Source organism: Pan troglodytes, chromosome 5 (assembly GCF_028858775.2).
Source record: "Pan troglodytes isolate AG18354 chromosome 5, NHGRI_mPanTro3-v2.0_pri, whole genome shotgun sequence".
NCBI lineage: Eukaryota > Metazoa > Chordata > Mammalia > Primates > Hominidae > Pan > Pan troglodytes.
This window is the reverse complement of record NC_072403.2, coordinates 147,268,898-147,287,260: the sequence shown is the minus strand read 5'-3', so window position 1 is coordinate 147,287,260 and position 18,363 is coordinate 147,268,898. Positions and strand designations below refer to the sequence as shown.

The window sequence follows — 18,363 nt, the reverse complement described above, 5'->3', positions numbered from 1 at the left end:
CATGAAGTAAATTTAAAAAGTAGCTAAATATTCCTATGGTAAAATGTGTTGTTGGTTTTCAATTTCAACATTTAGGAGAACCCCTTAAGAAAGGAAGTTTGCTTATCTAGTATTATTAATAGTTCACTCCCTTAAAAATGTGGGGGGTGGCTGGGTGTGGTGGCTCACACCTGTAATCTCAACACTTTGGGAGGCTGAGGCAGGAGGATCGCTTGAGGCCAGGAGTTTGAGACCAGCCTGAGCAACATAGTGAGACCTCATCTCTACATACATACATGTATACATACATACATACATACATACATACATACATAAAAATAAAACTTTGAGGAGTAACGTAATTATGATGTAATAAGCCATTATGTTCTCAATATAGTTTAAAATACAAATATTCTTTAGTATATAGCATTAATTTTTTTTTTTTTCTTGAGACACAGTATCTGCTCTGTCACCCAAGCTGGAGTGCAGTAGCACAATCACAGCTCACTGCGGCCTCAACCTCCTGGGTTCAAGCAGTCCTCCCACCTCAGCCTCCCGAGTAGCTGGGACCACAGGATACTCGACTAATTTTGTGTGTGTATTTTTTGTAGAAACAGGGTTTTGCCATGTTAGAGACAATCCTAGGCCTGGTCTCAAGTGATCTGCCCACCTTGGCCTCCCAAAGTGCTGGGATTACAGGCATGAGCCACCATGCCTGGCCTCATTAAATTTTAATATAACTCCTTTTACAATATTTTTGAAATCAGATAATGTCTAGTAGAAATAAATTTAATATCCACAGTTTTATGTACAATATAGATACGATGTAGTGGTTTTCTATATTGGAGATAGCTATTTGTATGTATTCATTTGCAGTACCATGTACATACAATACATCTACAAATGTAGAAATACATTTGTTTTCTACGTTCTATATGGCATTCATTTGTAATACTTATGAATAGTTCAAAAGCACATTCAGATAACATAATTCTCATACTTATACAAGATTATGTCATTAAAATATACCTAATAGTAGGGCAGAATTTTAAATATTTATTTTTAGCCTGGTAGGAGAAATTAAAAGATAGAAATGCCACATTTTAAGACATGCCAAAACTACCTGTTTCTTGGTTATATGCTGAAGTACCTATTTTAATATTATTCACATAATAGGTACTTTGATATGAAAGTTTATATCATTCAAGAACTCAAGACATATGGAAAACTTAGTCAACTTGATAGTTTTGAGCATAAACCAGAGCCCTGAATTCCTCTTTAAGGCATTTTTTTTTAATGTTTACAGTGGTGTTTTTAATTGCACTAATGCATGAATGATATGATGTAAAATAGACAACAACAAAGACTGGAGTAAGAGAGCGCTGGCATTCTAGACGAAATACTACCACTCTGTATTTGACCCTGATCAAATAATTTACCTTTCTGCACTTGTTTTGTTCTGCTTGTAAAATTAGAATAGCATATATTCTATTTTATATCAATATTTTTATCAAAGGATAAAATGAAACTATAAAATGAGGCATGAAGCATAAATACAGGCATACCTCGTTTTACTGGTGTTTGCTTTATTATGCTTCATAGATATTGCGTTTTCTACAAATTGAAGGTTTGTGGCAATTCTATGTTAAGCCAGTTTATGGGCGCCATTTTTCCAACATTGTGTGCTCACTTTGTGTCTCTCTGTCACATTTTTGTAGCTCTCAAAATATTTCAGACCTTTTCATTATTATGTCTGTTATGGTGATCTGCGGTGAGTGCTTTTTGATGTTACATTGTAATTGCTTTGGGGCACCACAAACTGTACCCATATAAGATGGCGAACTTAATTGATAAATGTTTTAAGTGTTCTGACTGCCCCACCCACCAGCCATTCTCCCAATTCTCTCCCTCTCTTCAGGCCTCCCTATTCTCTGAGACACAGTATTGAAATTAAGCCAGTTAATAACCCTGCAGTGGCCTTTTAAGTATTCAAGTGAAAGGAAGAATTGTACATTTCTCATTATAAATAGAAAGGTAGAAGTGATTGAGGTCAGTAAGGAAGGCATGGGGAAAGCTGAGATAGGGCAAAGGCTAAGACTTTTGTGCCGTATAGTTAGCCAAGTTGTGAATGCAAAGTAAAAGTTCTTCATCAGTGAACACACAAATGACAGGAAAGTAAAACAGCCTTATTGCTGATATGGACAAAGTTTTAGTGATCTGGATAAAAGATGAAACCAGCCACAGTACCCCCTTATGCCAGAGCCTAATCTAGAGCAAGGCCTCTAACTCTCTTAAAGTCTATGAAGGCTGCGAGAGGTGAGGTAGCTGCAAGAGAAAAGTTTGAAACTAGCAGCGGCTCATTCATGAGGTTTAAGGAAGGTAACCATCTCCATAACATTAAAGTGCAAGGTGAAGCAACAAGTGATGATCTAGAAGCTGTAGCAAGTTATCCAGAAGATCTAGCTGAGATCATTGATGAAGGTGGCTACAGTAAACCACAGATTTTCAATGGAGATGAAGCAGCTTTCTAATGGAGGAAGATGCCCTCCAGTAGTTTCATAGCTAAAGAGGAGAAGACATGGATCAAGGAGTAATTTTGACTTTCACGTCTTAGTATTTAAGAAATACATTTCGTAAGTCCATAGCTGACATAGATAGTGATTCCTCTGATGAAGCTGGGCAAAGTACCTTGAAAACCTGGAAAGGATTCACCTTTCTAAATGCCAGTAAGAACATTCATGATTCATAAGAGGAGGTCAAAATATGGACACTAACAGAAGTTTGGAAGAAGTGTATTCCAACCCCCATGGATGACTCTGAGGGCTTCAAGACTTCAATGAAGGAAGTGACTGCAGATTTGGTGAAAATAGCAAGAGAACTAGAATTAGAAGTAGAGCCTGAAGATAAGAATGAATTACTGCAATCTCATGATTAAACTAGAATGGATGAGTTGTTTTTTATGGATGAGCAAAGAAAGTAGATTCTTGAGACAGCATCTACTCCTGGTGAAGACGCTGTGAACATTGTTGAGATGACAACAAAGATTTAGGAAATTCCGTATATTTAGTTGGTAGAGCAATGGCAAGGTTTGAGAGGACACAATTTCTGTGGGTAAAATGCTATCAAATAGCATCACAAGCTACAGAGAAATCTTTCGTGAAAGTAAGAGCCAATCAGTGCAGCAAATTTCATTGTTGTGTAAATTGCCACAGCCACCCCAGCCTTCAGCAACCACCCCATTTATCAGTCAGCACACCCTTTATTAACATTAAAGCAAGACCTTCCATCAGCAAAAAGATTATGATTAACTGAAGACATAGATGATTGTTAGCATTTTTTAGCAATAAAATAGTTTTTAAGGTAAATGCATTGATTTTTTAGACATAATGCTACACTTAATAGACTACAATATAGTGTAAACATAACTTTTATAAGCACTAGAAAATTAAAAACATATGACTTTCTTTATTGAGATATATGCTTTATTGCAGTAGTCTGAAACCAAACTCGCCATATCTCTGAGTAATGCCTGTGTTATTAGAGTTCATGAACTAGGCTGCAGTCGGGAAATTGTAGCTATTCTCTGTAGCAGGGTATGTATGACACATTTTCAGTTGGATAACATTCTGTGTGATGATTGATAATGGAATAGGAACCAACAAGAGCAGAATAGCATGTACTGCAGGGAATTTGCAGATAGTTGATTCAATTTTTATATCCAGCTAATCAATTTGCCAGATGCTGGTAGATGCTGTCTCATTTGGTTGACTGTGAGACTTGAATCTGCTACACATTACTCTATAGATTTTGAACAGTTTTATTAGTAATACTTCAAAGTTCTAATTGACTTACAAGGTATGTCAAGGAAATACAGAATTGCTAACAGGCCCTGAAACACAGGCTACCAGAATTGAAGTGTTAAGTCTATAGAACTTCTTGGATCCATCAACTCAGTATCTCAAGATTAGCTGAAGGAGGAACAAGTCAGGCCAGATAAAATACAAAAAAAAAAAAAATTATAAGTCCTGAACATTTACTGCAGATGTTAGAGAAGGAGAATGCTATATAACTGCTAAATGCTGGGAAACTAAATAAGTAGAACTACCAACTTATAGGGATGATATTATAACTGGAAATATAATAGTTTATAGCTAAAGAAATTAAGTATCCAGTAAGATGACCATATAAAGTAACAGGGCTATATATAATGAAATGTCTTGAACAAAGGAATTAAACGGTGAACCAAAGGGGAACCTTATTGTTAATATAATGTAAGAGAAAGAATATGTTGTGATTCCAGGTTCACTTCATTATAAAGTCAATAATGTAAGTACATAGATTGTAATAATAGCAAAGTTTGCCTTTGCTTCAAATGCAAAGGGCAGTGGATTAAAATATCTTATTTCCTCCGTCCTTCCTCCTGTAAAGATAAAAATCTCTTGAGAAAACCACATTATTTTTTCATAATTGTTTAACTCAAGAACATACACAAAAGCACCAAGCTTATTATATAAATCAAAGGATTTTCCATCATAAAAACATTTTAAGAATTTTTTAATTTTGTAAAATTTTGAATCCCAAATGATAGCCTATTAGAAGTAAATTTAGAAGGATTTTGATGGATATAACATTTCTTTAAGTAAATGTAGTTGCCATCTCTGTGCTCTCATCATCTGTGCATTCCTCTGCTATACCACTTAGCACCTTGCAGTAATTTATTCTCCTTCAGAAGGTCGAAACCTCAAGTGGGGCCAGTGTCTGTATTCCCAGAATCTGCTTAGTGCATGGTACATGACAGCTCTTCAAAAAGTGAGGAAAAGATGGGAGTGAGACTGTTAAAATTATGAGTTTTAAACATACCAGGTTAGAGTAGAGCTAAATTTTAAATATGCAAAGTTAAATTAACACAAAAAGTAATGACAAAGTGAAGAAATAGAGTTATTTAATTGCAAAATTATACTCCAACTGTGGCCTATGTCAAAGTGTTTTAGAAACCCCTGAAATGTTAAAAGCATAGAGCTTGAAGGAATATCAGAAGTCATGTATTAAATCCTATTAATATTTTACAATGAAATCTATATAGTCTGATACAAGTTGATGTATGTATTTGTGGAGGCTGGAGGAGGGGGAAGAGCACAAGAACTTCTGAACGGCTTCTGTTTCTACTATCTGAGAAACTAAGTCTTTATGAATATTTCTGCAGATTTTTTTGTGGCTGCCTTCACAGAACTAAAGGTGTTAAAGATAAAATAGGGTGTTTAATTTGACCCCTTGAATACCAATCAGTTGGCTTCTGTATAGAAAATTTCCTTTAGATGACAAAAACAAGTGTTCATAATTGTTTGTATTTATTTGTGTTATCCGCTTCCATTTGGGCCATTTTAATCCTTCTGAAAGGCATATTAATACCTGGAAAAATAAAGAGATAAATAATTAGGCTCTGCTTTTTGTTACTTTTTTTTCCAGTTAAAAATGTCATTTTTAAGAAAGAAAAATAATACATGTTTAGCATATTATAATACTTAGAAAATAGTTTGACAAAAAGTAAAATGAAAAATACTGAAATCTTACTAACCTATGTAACTGTTGCTTACGTAGGTGTATGTGCTTCTGGGTCATTTCTATGCATGTTCGCTCACTCAAATTAAAATGAAATCATGGTTGGTAGGTACACAATCTCAGAGAAAATGTAGGGAGTTAAAAAATGTCATTAAATAATTAACCCAGTTTTATTTTCCATTCATAGCAGCAAAACACAATTAAATGTTGAAAGGACAATTTTAAAAAGCAAATAAGACAAAGATCATGAAACATGATATGCATTTGTTTATTTATTTATTCCTGAACCCCACCTACTAATGTTAAACATTCCAAATTCCAGTTCATGGAGCACTTATTTTCTTTTACAGCTTTAAAGTTTCTCTTGTTCTGTAAGCAGTCTTTGAATAGTTGAGGGTAATAAGTGTTCTGATTGTTTTGGAGAAAAGTTCAAAATGTGTAATGAAAAATAATAGTCAAATCCACAACAATCTACAGAGAAATGGCTACACTTCTGTTTAAAAATAGTAATTAGTATTGAGGAATGTACATCACTAAAAGGGTGGAGTGTAAGCAGGTCCTCTCCCTTGATAATATCCTTTGGTACTCACTAGCAGGGAGAGAACACCAATTATTATTGAGCTGGTCTTCATTTAGAGTGCCTGAATGAAATAGTACATGAATATAAAGATCAAATACCTAATATTGTTTATATGCATCATCTCAGACTCATAGTTCGTGAAACCAAGGCCGATAACTTGAAAAAGTGGTCGTCCTTTTGTATATACTGTCTATATTGTTTTATAAATTATTTTTTCCAATGAATAATATGAGCAATTTTCCATTGTGATAATTACATTTCTATACATAATTTTAGTGGCTAAATTCCCTTTCATTAAATGAATACACCGTAGTTTAAACAACTGTTGTTGCACAATTATACTGTTATATCTTTTTCAACATTTAGATAGTGCTTCAGTACACACTAGCTACCCTTACATTCCTCAGGAAATAATGTCTTGAGGTACAATGGGTCAGTTAAACAGGCAAAAAAAAAAAAGGCACTTTCTAATTTGCATTTTTATTACTAATTAATTTTTAGTGAAGTTAAATATATTTTTATTGGACACATAGTTCTTTTGTGAATTTTCTTTAATGGTTCTTTGCCCATTTTTCTGTTCGATTATTAATTTTTAATGGATTTCATGGGAATTCTGCATAGTAAGATTAATTACCCCTTTCATTACAATTTTATCATTTGCTTTTTTTGGTGAATGGCTTTATTGAGGTATAATTGACATATTATAAACTGAACTATTTAAATGTACTATCTGATAAGTTTAGGCATTTATAAACCTGGGAGACTATTGCCTCAATCAAGATAATGAACATATTTCATCCCCAAAAGTTACTTTGTGCCCTTTTGTGTTCTGTTCCTTCCTCACCCTTATCCCAGGCAACCACTACAAATTAGTTTGCATTTTCCAGAATTGTATATAAGTGAAACTGTATATACCATGTACTCTTTTTTTATCTGGCTCCTTTCACTTATAATTACTTTGATAAATCTGTGTTTTAGCATTTATCAGTAATTTATTCTTTATATTGTTGGGTGTTGTTTAATTGTATGGCTATGCCACAGTTTGTTTATCCACTCACCTGTCAATGGACATTGGGGTTGTAACCAGGTTTTAGCTATTACAAATAAAGCTGCTCCAAATATTCACATACAAGTCTTTGTATGGACATATGCTTCATTTCTCTTTGACAAATTTCTAGGAGCAGAAGGGCTGGATCATATTGCAGATGTATGTTTGACTTCTTAAGAAGCTGCCAGACTATTTTCTAAAGTGGTTGTGCCGTTTAACATTTAACATTCCCACCATTAGTATATCAGTGTACTTGCCAACTTTGAAATGGCCAATCTTGGCAATCATTAAAAAGTCAGGAAACAACAGGTGCTGGAGAGGATGTGGAGAAATAGGAACACCTTTACACTGTTGGTGGGACTGCAAACTAGTTCAACCATTGTGGAAGTCAGTGTGGCAATTCCTCAGGGATCTAGAACTAGAAATACCATTTGACACAGCCATCCCATTACTGGGTATATACCCAAAGGACTATAAATCATGCTGCTATAAAGACACATGCACACGTATGTTTATTGCGGCACTATTCACAATAGCAAAGACTTGGAACCAACCCAAATGTCCAACAATGATAGACTGGATTAAGAAAATGTGGCACATATACACCATGGAATACTATGAAGCCATAAAAAATGATGAGTTCATGTTCTTTGTAGGGACATGGATGAGATTGGAAATCATCATTCTCAGTAAACTATCGCAAGGACAAAAAACCAAACACCACATGTTCTCACTCATAGATGGGAATTGAACAGTGAGAACACATGGACACAGGAAGGGGAACATCACACTGTGGGGCCTGTTGTGGGGTGGGGGGAGGGGGGAGGGATAGCATTAGGAGATATACCTAATGCTAAATGACGAGTTAATGGGTGCAGCACACCAGCCTGGCACATGTATACATATGTAACTAACCTGTACATTGTGCACATGTACCCTAAAACTTAAAGTATAATAATAATAAAATAAAAATAAATTTAAAAATTTAAAAAAAGAAATGGCCAATCTTTTGAATATTAGCCATTCTAATATACATGCAGTGCTATTTTATTGTGGTTTTAATTTGCTTTTCCCTAATGACTAATGATACTGAGCACCTTTTTTTGCATGCTTATTTGTCATCCATATAGCTTCTTCAGTAAATTGTCTTTTCAAATCTTTTCTCCATTTTTTAAACTGTCCTATTTGTTTTCTGATTATTGAGTTTTGAGATTTCTTTGTGTTTTGTGTATACAAGTATTTTATCAGGCATATGATTTGCAGCTATTTCCCCCCAGTCTGGTTTGTTTTCTAATTGTCTTAACAGTTTAAAGAACAGAAGTTTGAGATTTTGATGAAGTTCAAATTATCAGCTTGTTCTTTTATGCATTTTAGTGTTGTATCTAAGAAATCTTTGCCTAACCCAAGCTCACAAAGGTGTTCTCTGTTTTTTTCTAGAAGTCTTATAGCTTTGGGTTTTACATTTAGATCTATGGTTAATTTTGAGTTACTTTTGTACATGTTGTAAAGTATGGATCAAAGTTCATTTTTTTCACATATGAATATCCAACTATTCTAACACCATTTGTTGGAAAAACTGTCTTTTCTCCACTGAATGGCCTTTATACTTTGTCTATACACCCTGGGCACTCTATACTATTCTGTTGATCTGTTTATTTATCTTTATGCCAGTAGCAAACTATGTGGATTACTGTAGCTTTATAGGATTTGAAGTCAGGTATTCTTTTCTTTTTCAAAGTTGTTTTGGCTGTTCTAGGTAATATTCGTTTCCATGTCGATTTTAGAATTTATTTTACAATTTCTCCAAAAATAACCTGCTGGAATTTTGAGTGGGACTGCATTGAATCTACAGATCATTTGGGGAGAATTTACATCTTACCAATATTGAGTATGCCACCCCATGAACACAATGACAAATTGCTTTGTCAGTTTCTCTCAGCAGTATTTTTAGTTTTCAGTATACAGGTCTTTCACATCTTTCTCCTTTTTTTCCCCAAAGTATGTCACATTTTTTTATGCCATAGTAAATGGCATATTTTTTTTTAATTTCAATTTTTGGTTCTTAATTGCTTGTATATAGACATATAGATGATTTTTGTGTTTTGATCTCAATCCTACAACATTGCTAAAGTCAATTCTAGTGCCTTGTTTTTTTAGATTCCATTTAGAATTTTTACACAGATATGGAGCCAGGACCTCAGAGTGAGAACCTCCTTAAATTTTGCTGCCTGTGTGCCTCACTTGCCTTACTCCACTTTAGCTCTACCTAGACAATCATGTCTGCAAAGACAGTTTTTTTTTTCTTTTATACAGTTTGTCCATTTTTTGGTAGTTTCAAGCAGCAGAGTAAATCTAGTCCCTACTCCATTTTGGTCAGAAATGGAAGAACCCTATTACATCATTTCCTTTTTAATTTTTGTTGTGGTAGTTTATTTATATATTTAAGTCTTAAATATGATTTAAAAATCACATTAGCTCTGTCATCCAGTCTTCACTGGAATGCAGTGGCAGCCTCGACCTCCAGTCTCAAGCAATCCTCCCACCCACCTCAGCCTCCTCAGTAGCTGGAAACTACAGGCACATGGCACCCTGCCCGGTTAATTTTTCAATTTTTTATAGAGACAGGGTCTCATTATCTTGCCAGGGCTGGTCTCAAACTCCTAGGCTCAAGTGATCCTCCCACCTCAGCCTCCCAGAGTGCCAGGATTAAGGCATGAGACACTGTGCCTGGCAAGTTTTTTTATTTTAATGAAGACTCTTTAAATGTTCATGTTACAAAATCTGTTCATTGGTCCATAAGAATGTTGACAATTATTAACCTTTTCTGACTCATGTAATCCTTCGATGGATAACCTGATAAAAATTATGAATCTGCTTTCCAGAAATGCTTATATAAACACACTCACATTTCCATAGTAATTTCAGTAGTCCATAGACTCCCTGAAGGTTTATCCATTGATTCCATATTATGAATCCCTGTTTTGAGATTTATTTCTTTCATGTCATGTTTAGGAAGGCTTTCCATTTCAAGATTATGTAACTAAGGAAATACTTTTTTAAATGATGAGTTTATATATTTTTTCTCCTTTGTATATATAGACAGACATTTAAAATTTTTCAAGTTCATGTGTTTTAAATGATCAAATGAGGTAATGTATGTGATAGCACCCCAAAAAATACAAAGTGCAGCACAGATGCTACCATGCTCGTTATCATCATCATCATGATCAATCATCATCAGAACATTCACCCTTTGAGCCATCTTCGTCACTCTAGAGAATTAAATCCAAAATAAGAATGATGTTAAGAAACAAAGTTAGCTATGAAAGTAATTATTCTTGCATGATCTATAAGGGAGAACAGAGAACACTATAAATAGAGTTATCTCTTGTTATCTATAGAGGACTGGTTCCAGAACCCCTGGGGATACCAAAAATCTATGGATGCTAAAGTCACTTACATAAAATGTCATAGTTTTTGCATATAATCTGTGGACATCTTCTCTCATACTTGGAATCATCTATAGATTACTTACAATACCTAATATAGTATAAATGCTATGTAAATAGTTATCATACTGTATTTTTTATAGTATTGTTATTTTTTTCTGAATATTTTTTATCCATAGTTGGTTGAATTCATCGATAGGGAAGCCACAGATACAGTGGACCAACTGTATTCAGTATAAGAGAATGTGTAAAAAAAAAATTACAGTGCTTCATTAAATGAGATACTGTAAAACATTTAATAATTATAATTATGTCATTGTAGAAATGTAAGAAATACTTGCATTTAAATTGAGAAATGTTAAATTGTATTTACATTATGATATATAGAATGTGTGTAAAAATTAAGGGTACAGAAATATGAAAATAGTTGTTTTAGAGAGGCTTGTGAATAAATATTATTTTAGCATTTCCCTTAATTCTGTTATGCCTTTGATTTTTTAGTATTATTTTTCTATATACATATATTTAAAGTTAGTCTCCTATCCCAATTTACATGGCCTTCACAGCTCAATTATAATGCTGCCTGAAATGAAATTCTATTTCCTTCCTTATGATTTTATAGCATTGAATAATTTCAAATTTTGCTAGTTATGGTGTCTTCTTATTACCCAGTTTTTAAGATGTGTTATGCAGTTTCTGATTATTTGTTGAATGCTACAGTTTTAGGGCTTGATTATGCTTTTGCTATGATGATTTAACTAATTATGGATTCATTTCTTCAGTTGCCCAGCAGGAGGCTGAAATGTTCAAACGCTACAATGGAACATTTCCATTACCTGGAATACACCAAAGTCAAGATGCCCTATGTACCTGTCCAAAACTACCCCATCAAGGCTCTTTTCAGATTGATGAATTTGTCCACACTGAAAGTTCTTCAACGAAGATGCAGCTAGTAAAACAGAGGCTTGAAACTGTCACAGTAAGTTTATTTTATGCAGTTGAAACTTTAAAACTATTTCTATCCTGTTTTACATTGCCATGCCAATAAATATTCATTTAATGAAGTAAGTTAATTACTTAAAATTAGACCTTCCTATACTTTTATGATTCCTTTCAGGTACTTATTCCTAAAACCTTAATTGCAACAGACAACCTGAATTTAGGATAATCTATCATGCTGTTCTGACTTGATATCTCTGTAAAGGCTAGCCCAGCACCTAGTGATAAGGGAGGGCTCTGAACCAGATGACCACACCTAGGACTTAGCATATAGGTATGACTCCATCTCCTAGGAAAGAAAGGGAAACTGTGACTTTATCAGCCCAGCATGGTGGCGTACACCTGTCATCTCAGCCACTCAGGTGGCTGAGGCACAAGAATCACTTGAACCCGACAGGCAGAGGTTTCAGTGAGGCGAGATCCTGCCACTGCACTCCAGCCTGGGTGACAAAATGAGACTGTGTCCCCGCTTCCCCAAAAAAGGAAAGTAAGTAAAGGCAAAGCGTATTTTAAAATGCTTTGCTATAAGAAACAGAATATTTAGAGTGTGTTCTCAGTAAAATAGAAGAAAACAGAATTTCTATTAATGAAGAGATGAGAGTCCCAAGATTTTGATTTTAAAAAGACATCTAAGATAAAATGAATTTAAAGAAAATCAAAAGGTAAGCTTCAATTAATTCCACATTGCAAATGGTAAAAGAGAAAGTTGACACTTTAAAATACCAGATCAATAGTGTAGCGTAGAGAACTAATTTCAGAAGCACGCAAGAATACAGAAAAAAAGAGATAGGTGAAAACTATGGTTTAGAGTGTAGCTCTGGGGTCCAGCTGCTTAGGCATAGGAATGGCATAGGCTCCAACCTGTGCCAGCTTTTTGACTGGAGAAGTTTAAGTAAACCTAGTTTTCCTCATCTATAAAATGAGGTGGTTTTTGGTTGTTTTGTTTTGTTTTAATTTAGAGACAGGGTCTCACTTTGTAGCCCAGGTTGGAATGCAGTGGTGTGATCATTGCTCACTGCAGTCTCGAACGCCTGGGCTCAAGCAATTCTCCTGCCTCTGACTCTTGAGTAGCTGGGACTGTAGGCACACACCACCAGGCCCGGCTAATTAAAAAAAATTTTTTTTGTAGAGACAGGGTCTTGGTATGTAGCCCAGGCTAGTCTCCAACTCCTAGCCTCAAGCAGTCAGCAGTCCTCTTGCCTCAGCCTCCCAAAGTATTGGGATTTCGGGCATGAGCCATTATGGGGATTGTAGTATTTCTTACCTTACAGGATTTTTAAGATTCAGTAAGACCCTGAAAGTAAACCTCTTAACAGGGTGTCTGATACATAGTGCCACTGATAAATGTTAGTTATTATTGTTGATAATGAGAGAAGAGATGAATATGAGATAGATTGTGCATATAGTTGATCAGTGTTGTTAAAGAAGAGACCAGCATGTGTGAAAAGAGATAACAAAGATCAAATACAAAAGGCCTTCCTGTGCTAAAGTCCCAAATCTATAAAATGAAAGTATCTATTACCAGACCAATTAATGAAAAGATGCCAGTATCTTAGAAATATCCTAGTGAAATAGCTTGATTTTTAAAGATTTCTTAAAGAAAAATCATAGATATAATGGGGAGGAGAAAAAAAGACTGGTTATCTACATAGGAACTAAGCTATCTTCGAACTTCTCCATGAGAGCCAAAGTAATAATGAAGCTGAAATAATACTAGTAGTATAATTGAAATTCACTAAGATAGAAAGATAAATCAGTGGGGAAAGGAAGAATTGTTCCCTTGTATGGTGTTGGGAAACCTTGTTAACTATGAGTTAACTGAAAAATACAGTCCGTTTACATATATATCTTAGGTCACTCACCTAAATCCAATTCTCATTTACCAAGTAATTAAATATGAAAATCCAGATCTTTTTAAAAACTAGGGAAATACACTTGCAATTATTTCTCAAATGAATGAAAACATACTAATTTTAAAAGCAGTGGAAAATCCTCTCCCAAAATATTAATAGATTATTGACATAGAATTTTAAATTTCTCTGTTTAAAAATACAAGGATGTGTATATTTGTGTGTATATACAAAACATACAAACACACACATATATGTGCAACAAACACCAGCCTGGGGAAATGTTTACATAAAATGTATTAAAGAAACAGCCCTTTTAACATGCAAAAAATTAAACAGTAAAGAAAAATAGTAAATCTTTAACAAAGAAATGAGTAAAAGAAATAAACTGTTCTTCTAAAAGGAGGAGATAGAAATGTTTCATAGGCATATTTTAAAAGTTCTATCTCACTACTCATAAGAAAAGTACCACATAAACCAGGTATTTCCCATAAAATTGGAAAATAGATCATGAAAATGATGAGGAGGAAGATGCTTTGTTAAAGGTAGTGTAGCATTCTGTTAGTGAAAATTCCTAGAAAATTTTTCTCAAAGATAAATGGTCAAATGTAGTAAGAAGCCTAAGCATCCTGAGAAATATCTTTGACCATACTTCTAGTAGAATTAAGTGGAAGTCCTTTTATTAGAATTACTTTGAGCTCCTTGAAGACAGGGGCTGTGCACCCTTGTTCATTGTTTTATTCTTACCTTCTTTAATAAATGTTATCCCTTTTCTTGCTTCCTTGATAGATATCTTGATTAGTTTTAAACTATACAAGGAACTACATTGAGACAGCTTTAGTTCTGACTATGCTGTCTTCCTCTCTCCTTTTCTTTATAAAGTTAGAGACTTGAAGGTGTACCAGGATGCAGATTACATTCCATCTCTGGGTTTAGATTTAACCTAAACCCAGAATAAATATAGGAGTATAGAAAAATATATATATTTCTTAGTTAACTTTTAGAATATATAACTATAAATTAATAAATTTATTTCAATATTGCAGTTCTTTGTATTTTAACATTTTTAATATAATCAAATAATGCATGCTGTTCCAGATTTTAAAAGGAAGTCTGAATAGATACATTGAGCTTTAAAGATGAAGAGAAACATATTTCTTCACCAGGAAAAAAAAGAAAATGTGTTCCTTGTCTAAAAACTTGCATGGCAAAGTAACTTCATCTACAGGCATAAAAACAACTCACCAACAGATTTATAAAAACAAGTTTCCTACAGTCTATCCGTCTTTATTCTGTAAAACTTAACATCCTGGAATCACCTAAGTCTTGTAGCTTTTTTCTAATTTCATTTTATATACCTGTCATCCTCAGATAAATGAAAGGATGTAAGAACTAAAGAAAGTAGATGTAAAGGAAAAATAAAATCAGAATTTTTTTTTTTTTTTTGAGACGGAATCTCACTCTGTCGCCCAGGCTGGAGTACAGTGGCACGATCTCAGCTCACTGCAAGCTCTGCCTCCTGGGTTCACGCCATTCTCCTGCCTCAGCCTCCCGAGTAGCTGGGACTACAGGCGCCTGCCACCACGCCCGGCTAATTTTTTTTTATATTTTTAGTAGGCTTTTTGTATTTTTATTAGAGACGGGGTTTCACCGTGTTAGCCAGGATGGTCTCGATCTCCTGACCTTGTGATCCGCCCACCTCGGCCTTCCAAAGTGCTGGGATTACAGGCATGAGCCACTGTGCCTGGCAGAAAAATGTTTTTTAAGAAATGAAATCAAACGCAAGAGAGAAGCAAATTGATAACTTATTATAAAAAAATTTACTTTGAATTATTACCTTATTTAGCTTTTAGCATATCTTTTCTTTTTAAAATTATTTAGAGAATATGTCTGCTTTGATATTGAGGTAGATAGAAGCTGCATTTGGAAATGAAAGTTTTGCTTTGGTTTTTGAAAACCATTATTTTTCCTTTGTTGAGAGAATTCACTGAATTTATTTTTCTGATGCTATCTGCAATGTATTTTCTTTCAGAATGTACATAGTATGTATGGGAATAAAATCAAAGTGTCGTCTTTATTCCCATGGCAGCCTCATTCTGTATTTTGCAAACATTTAGGTTGACTGAATTCCCACCTTTTGTCATTATGCCTTTTCTCTTGTTTCTTGCCATTTATTTCAGTAGACCCCAAATTCCTTTTTTTATTTATTTTTTATTACAATAGGAATGTTTTTCTAATAAATTATGGTACAGGTTTAGGGTGTAATTTTTGTGGGGTATGTGTGAGTGAATTGCATAATAAATTCAGTTCAGCAGGTATATAATAGATGTTTAGGCATTAATGAGTAAAAGATACAAAAAATAGATAATTGTCGGTTATTGGGAGCATTACCATTTAGTCATAATATAAATCACTTAATTATTTCATAATTAGCATACTTGACTGCATGTTGCTGCCACAACAATACCTAACAGCATTCTGCAACCCAGGTAAGACTTCACGGGTATCTTGAGAGCATTGGTAAATCTCATTCTAAGTTTTCAGATCCAGAAATTTGATTTTATCAGTGCATCCAGGGTTGCTTAGAATCTGTAGTATCTATTAAGATTAATCAGTCCTAGAAAAAGTTGATTAATAAATGAGAATCCATGAAAATACACCTTGTAATATAATAAAAGGTAGACCATTCTGGCAGCCTGAACACTCAAGATCTCATCCTGTCTAAATTTAACCTGAAGCCCAGGCTAATGATCACAGAGTTGATTGCTAAGTAGAGCCATAGGAGTATGGATTGAATGGGTTTGAAAATGTTTTATGCCAATTTTGAAAAAAGATTAATTTTCTCTACCCCACAGGAGATACCACCGTATATATTGATTAATGATAACTAACATGTTTAATTATTAGTAATAATTGATATATTTCTGGCACTGTGCTAAAGGCTTTACATTTTATTGTATTTAATTCTCAAACCATCCTATAGGGTTGAGTATTATTCCCATTTTCCAGAAGAGGATTTTGAGGCTTACAGAGATCAAGCCACATAACCAAGATCACACAAGTAGTAAGCACTGGAGCTGGGATTCAGCCCAGGTAGTTGGACTCCCGTGTCCACAGTCAGTTTAACTGTCTCCTTTTAGTGACTGAATTACTGATATGCTTTAGATACAGTATCTGGCTCTTAGAAATTTATAGATAAAAAAATTAATAGGTATTCCAGATTTTGAGCAACTGTGGATGCACTGATAAAATCAAATTTCTGGATCTAAAAACTTAGAATGAGATATACCGATGTTCTCAAGGTACTGTCCACCTCTGAGGTCTTACCTAGGTTGCAGAATGCTTTTAGGTATTGCTGTGGCAGCAACATGCAGTCAAGTATGCTGATAAATAATTAAATGATTTATATTATGACTAAATGGTAATGCTCCCAATAACTGAGAAGTATCTATTTTTTTCAGTTCTTTTTTTTTCTAAACTCCATGTTGATTATGACCATTTTTCACTAGCACTGTACTAGGCTAATGCTATATGCTGGCTAACTCCTAATTGGACTGGACTTGAGTATTTTTTTTTCTTTTTCTTTTTCTTTTTCTTTTTTTTTTTTTTTTTTTTTGAGTTGGAGTCTCACTCTGTCGCCCAGGCTGGAGTGCAGTGGTGCAATCTTGGCTCACTACAACCTCCACCTCCCGGATTCAAGTGATTCTCCTGCCTCAGCCTCCCGAGTAGCTGGGACTACAGGTGCACGCCACAACGCCTAGCTGATTTTTGTATTTTTAGTAGAGATGGGGTTTCACTACGTTGGCCCAGGATGGTCTCGATCTCTTGACCTTGTAATCTGCCTGCCTCGGCCTCCCAAAGTGCTGGGATTACAAGGCGTGAGCCACCGTACCCGGCCAGACTTGAGTATTTTTACTCTCTCCTTAGCAGCAGATTGTCAAATTGTCCATAATACATCGACTTTTACTAGTTTCTCTTTCAAAATGATCTTTTCTTGGCCTTGTACCATGAATTGTACAGAGTTCCTTTCTGTAGCTCTTTCAATAATAGTCATATATTTTATCATTTAGTAGTATTTACTATTTAATATTAGATTTCATCTGATACAAATAATATGGGAATGATAGTTATGGCTATTTTTATTTATAGAGATAATTATATATTGCATTTAACTCAGCATGTGTCTTTTACACCTGTTAGTGTTCTAGTATAGAATTTTATTCTATTGATTGAAGAGCAAGTTTTTCTTGAGGCAGATAACCTGTGAGCCCTCGGGAGTCTCACAGTGCCATTTGTTTGGGCAAGTTAGATTTACCTGGAACATGTCATTAAGTCTCTTTCATTGGAAACAATGCAGAGTGACAACGGCAGGATAATGGATAAAGAAACTTCCAAATGCTGATTTAGGTTATTAGAAGATAAACATCTGAGTGTTTTGAAAACAGTCAATATTTAATGAAATTATGAATACTTCCTTATTTTATTGTGTTTCTTTTAGGAGGTGATACGTTCCTGTGCTGCAAAAGTAAGTAGTTTTTATTACCAGGAAGATAACTTTAAAGGTATAATGATGCTCCAAAGAACTGGAATGCACCATTCATAGAGTTTGGAACCTTTATAAAAGTTAATCTGATGTGTACTTTCATTATTGGAGCTCAGCTTTATCAAAGAATTACAATACTGGAACCTGATAATTTAGTAAGGGTGATCATTTAGCAAGTAGCTTCACATTTTTAAAGATTTAAGAATACTAAGTGATGGAGATACTTTCAGTAAAGGATCAACAACGTCATGTCATTCTCTGAGAAAAATTTTATATGATATTTAATTTGTATAAGACACCGGTCAATATAGTTCCAGTAGGTATATGCTGAGTAAACTGTATAAGCATTGAAATGC

General features: G+C 34.4%; 1 protein-coding gene across 32 annotated transcripts in view; it reads left to right on the top strand.

The window, feature by feature from the left end:
• The window catches only part of AHI1 (Abelson helper integration site 1), a 217,531-nt gene that overhangs the window by 74,580 nt on the left and 124,588 nt on the right, over positions 1-18,363 (top strand). For 31 of the 32 annotated variants that reach the window (XR_010157779.1, XR_010157782.1, XR_010157781.1 and 28 more), the window contains 2 exons: positions 11,398-11,594; positions 17,963-17,989. Coding sequence is in view for 26 of the 32 variants with exons in the window: in XM_054686934.2 (XP_054542909.1) it covers positions 11,398-11,594; positions 17,963-17,989 (224 nt within the window). In the remaining 6 variants the exon portion in view is untranslated. Of the gene's footprint in view, positions 1-11,397; positions 11,595-14,913; positions 17,992-18,363 lie in introns of those variants that run through there. The other variant, XM_054686939.2, reaches the window with a different exon arrangement.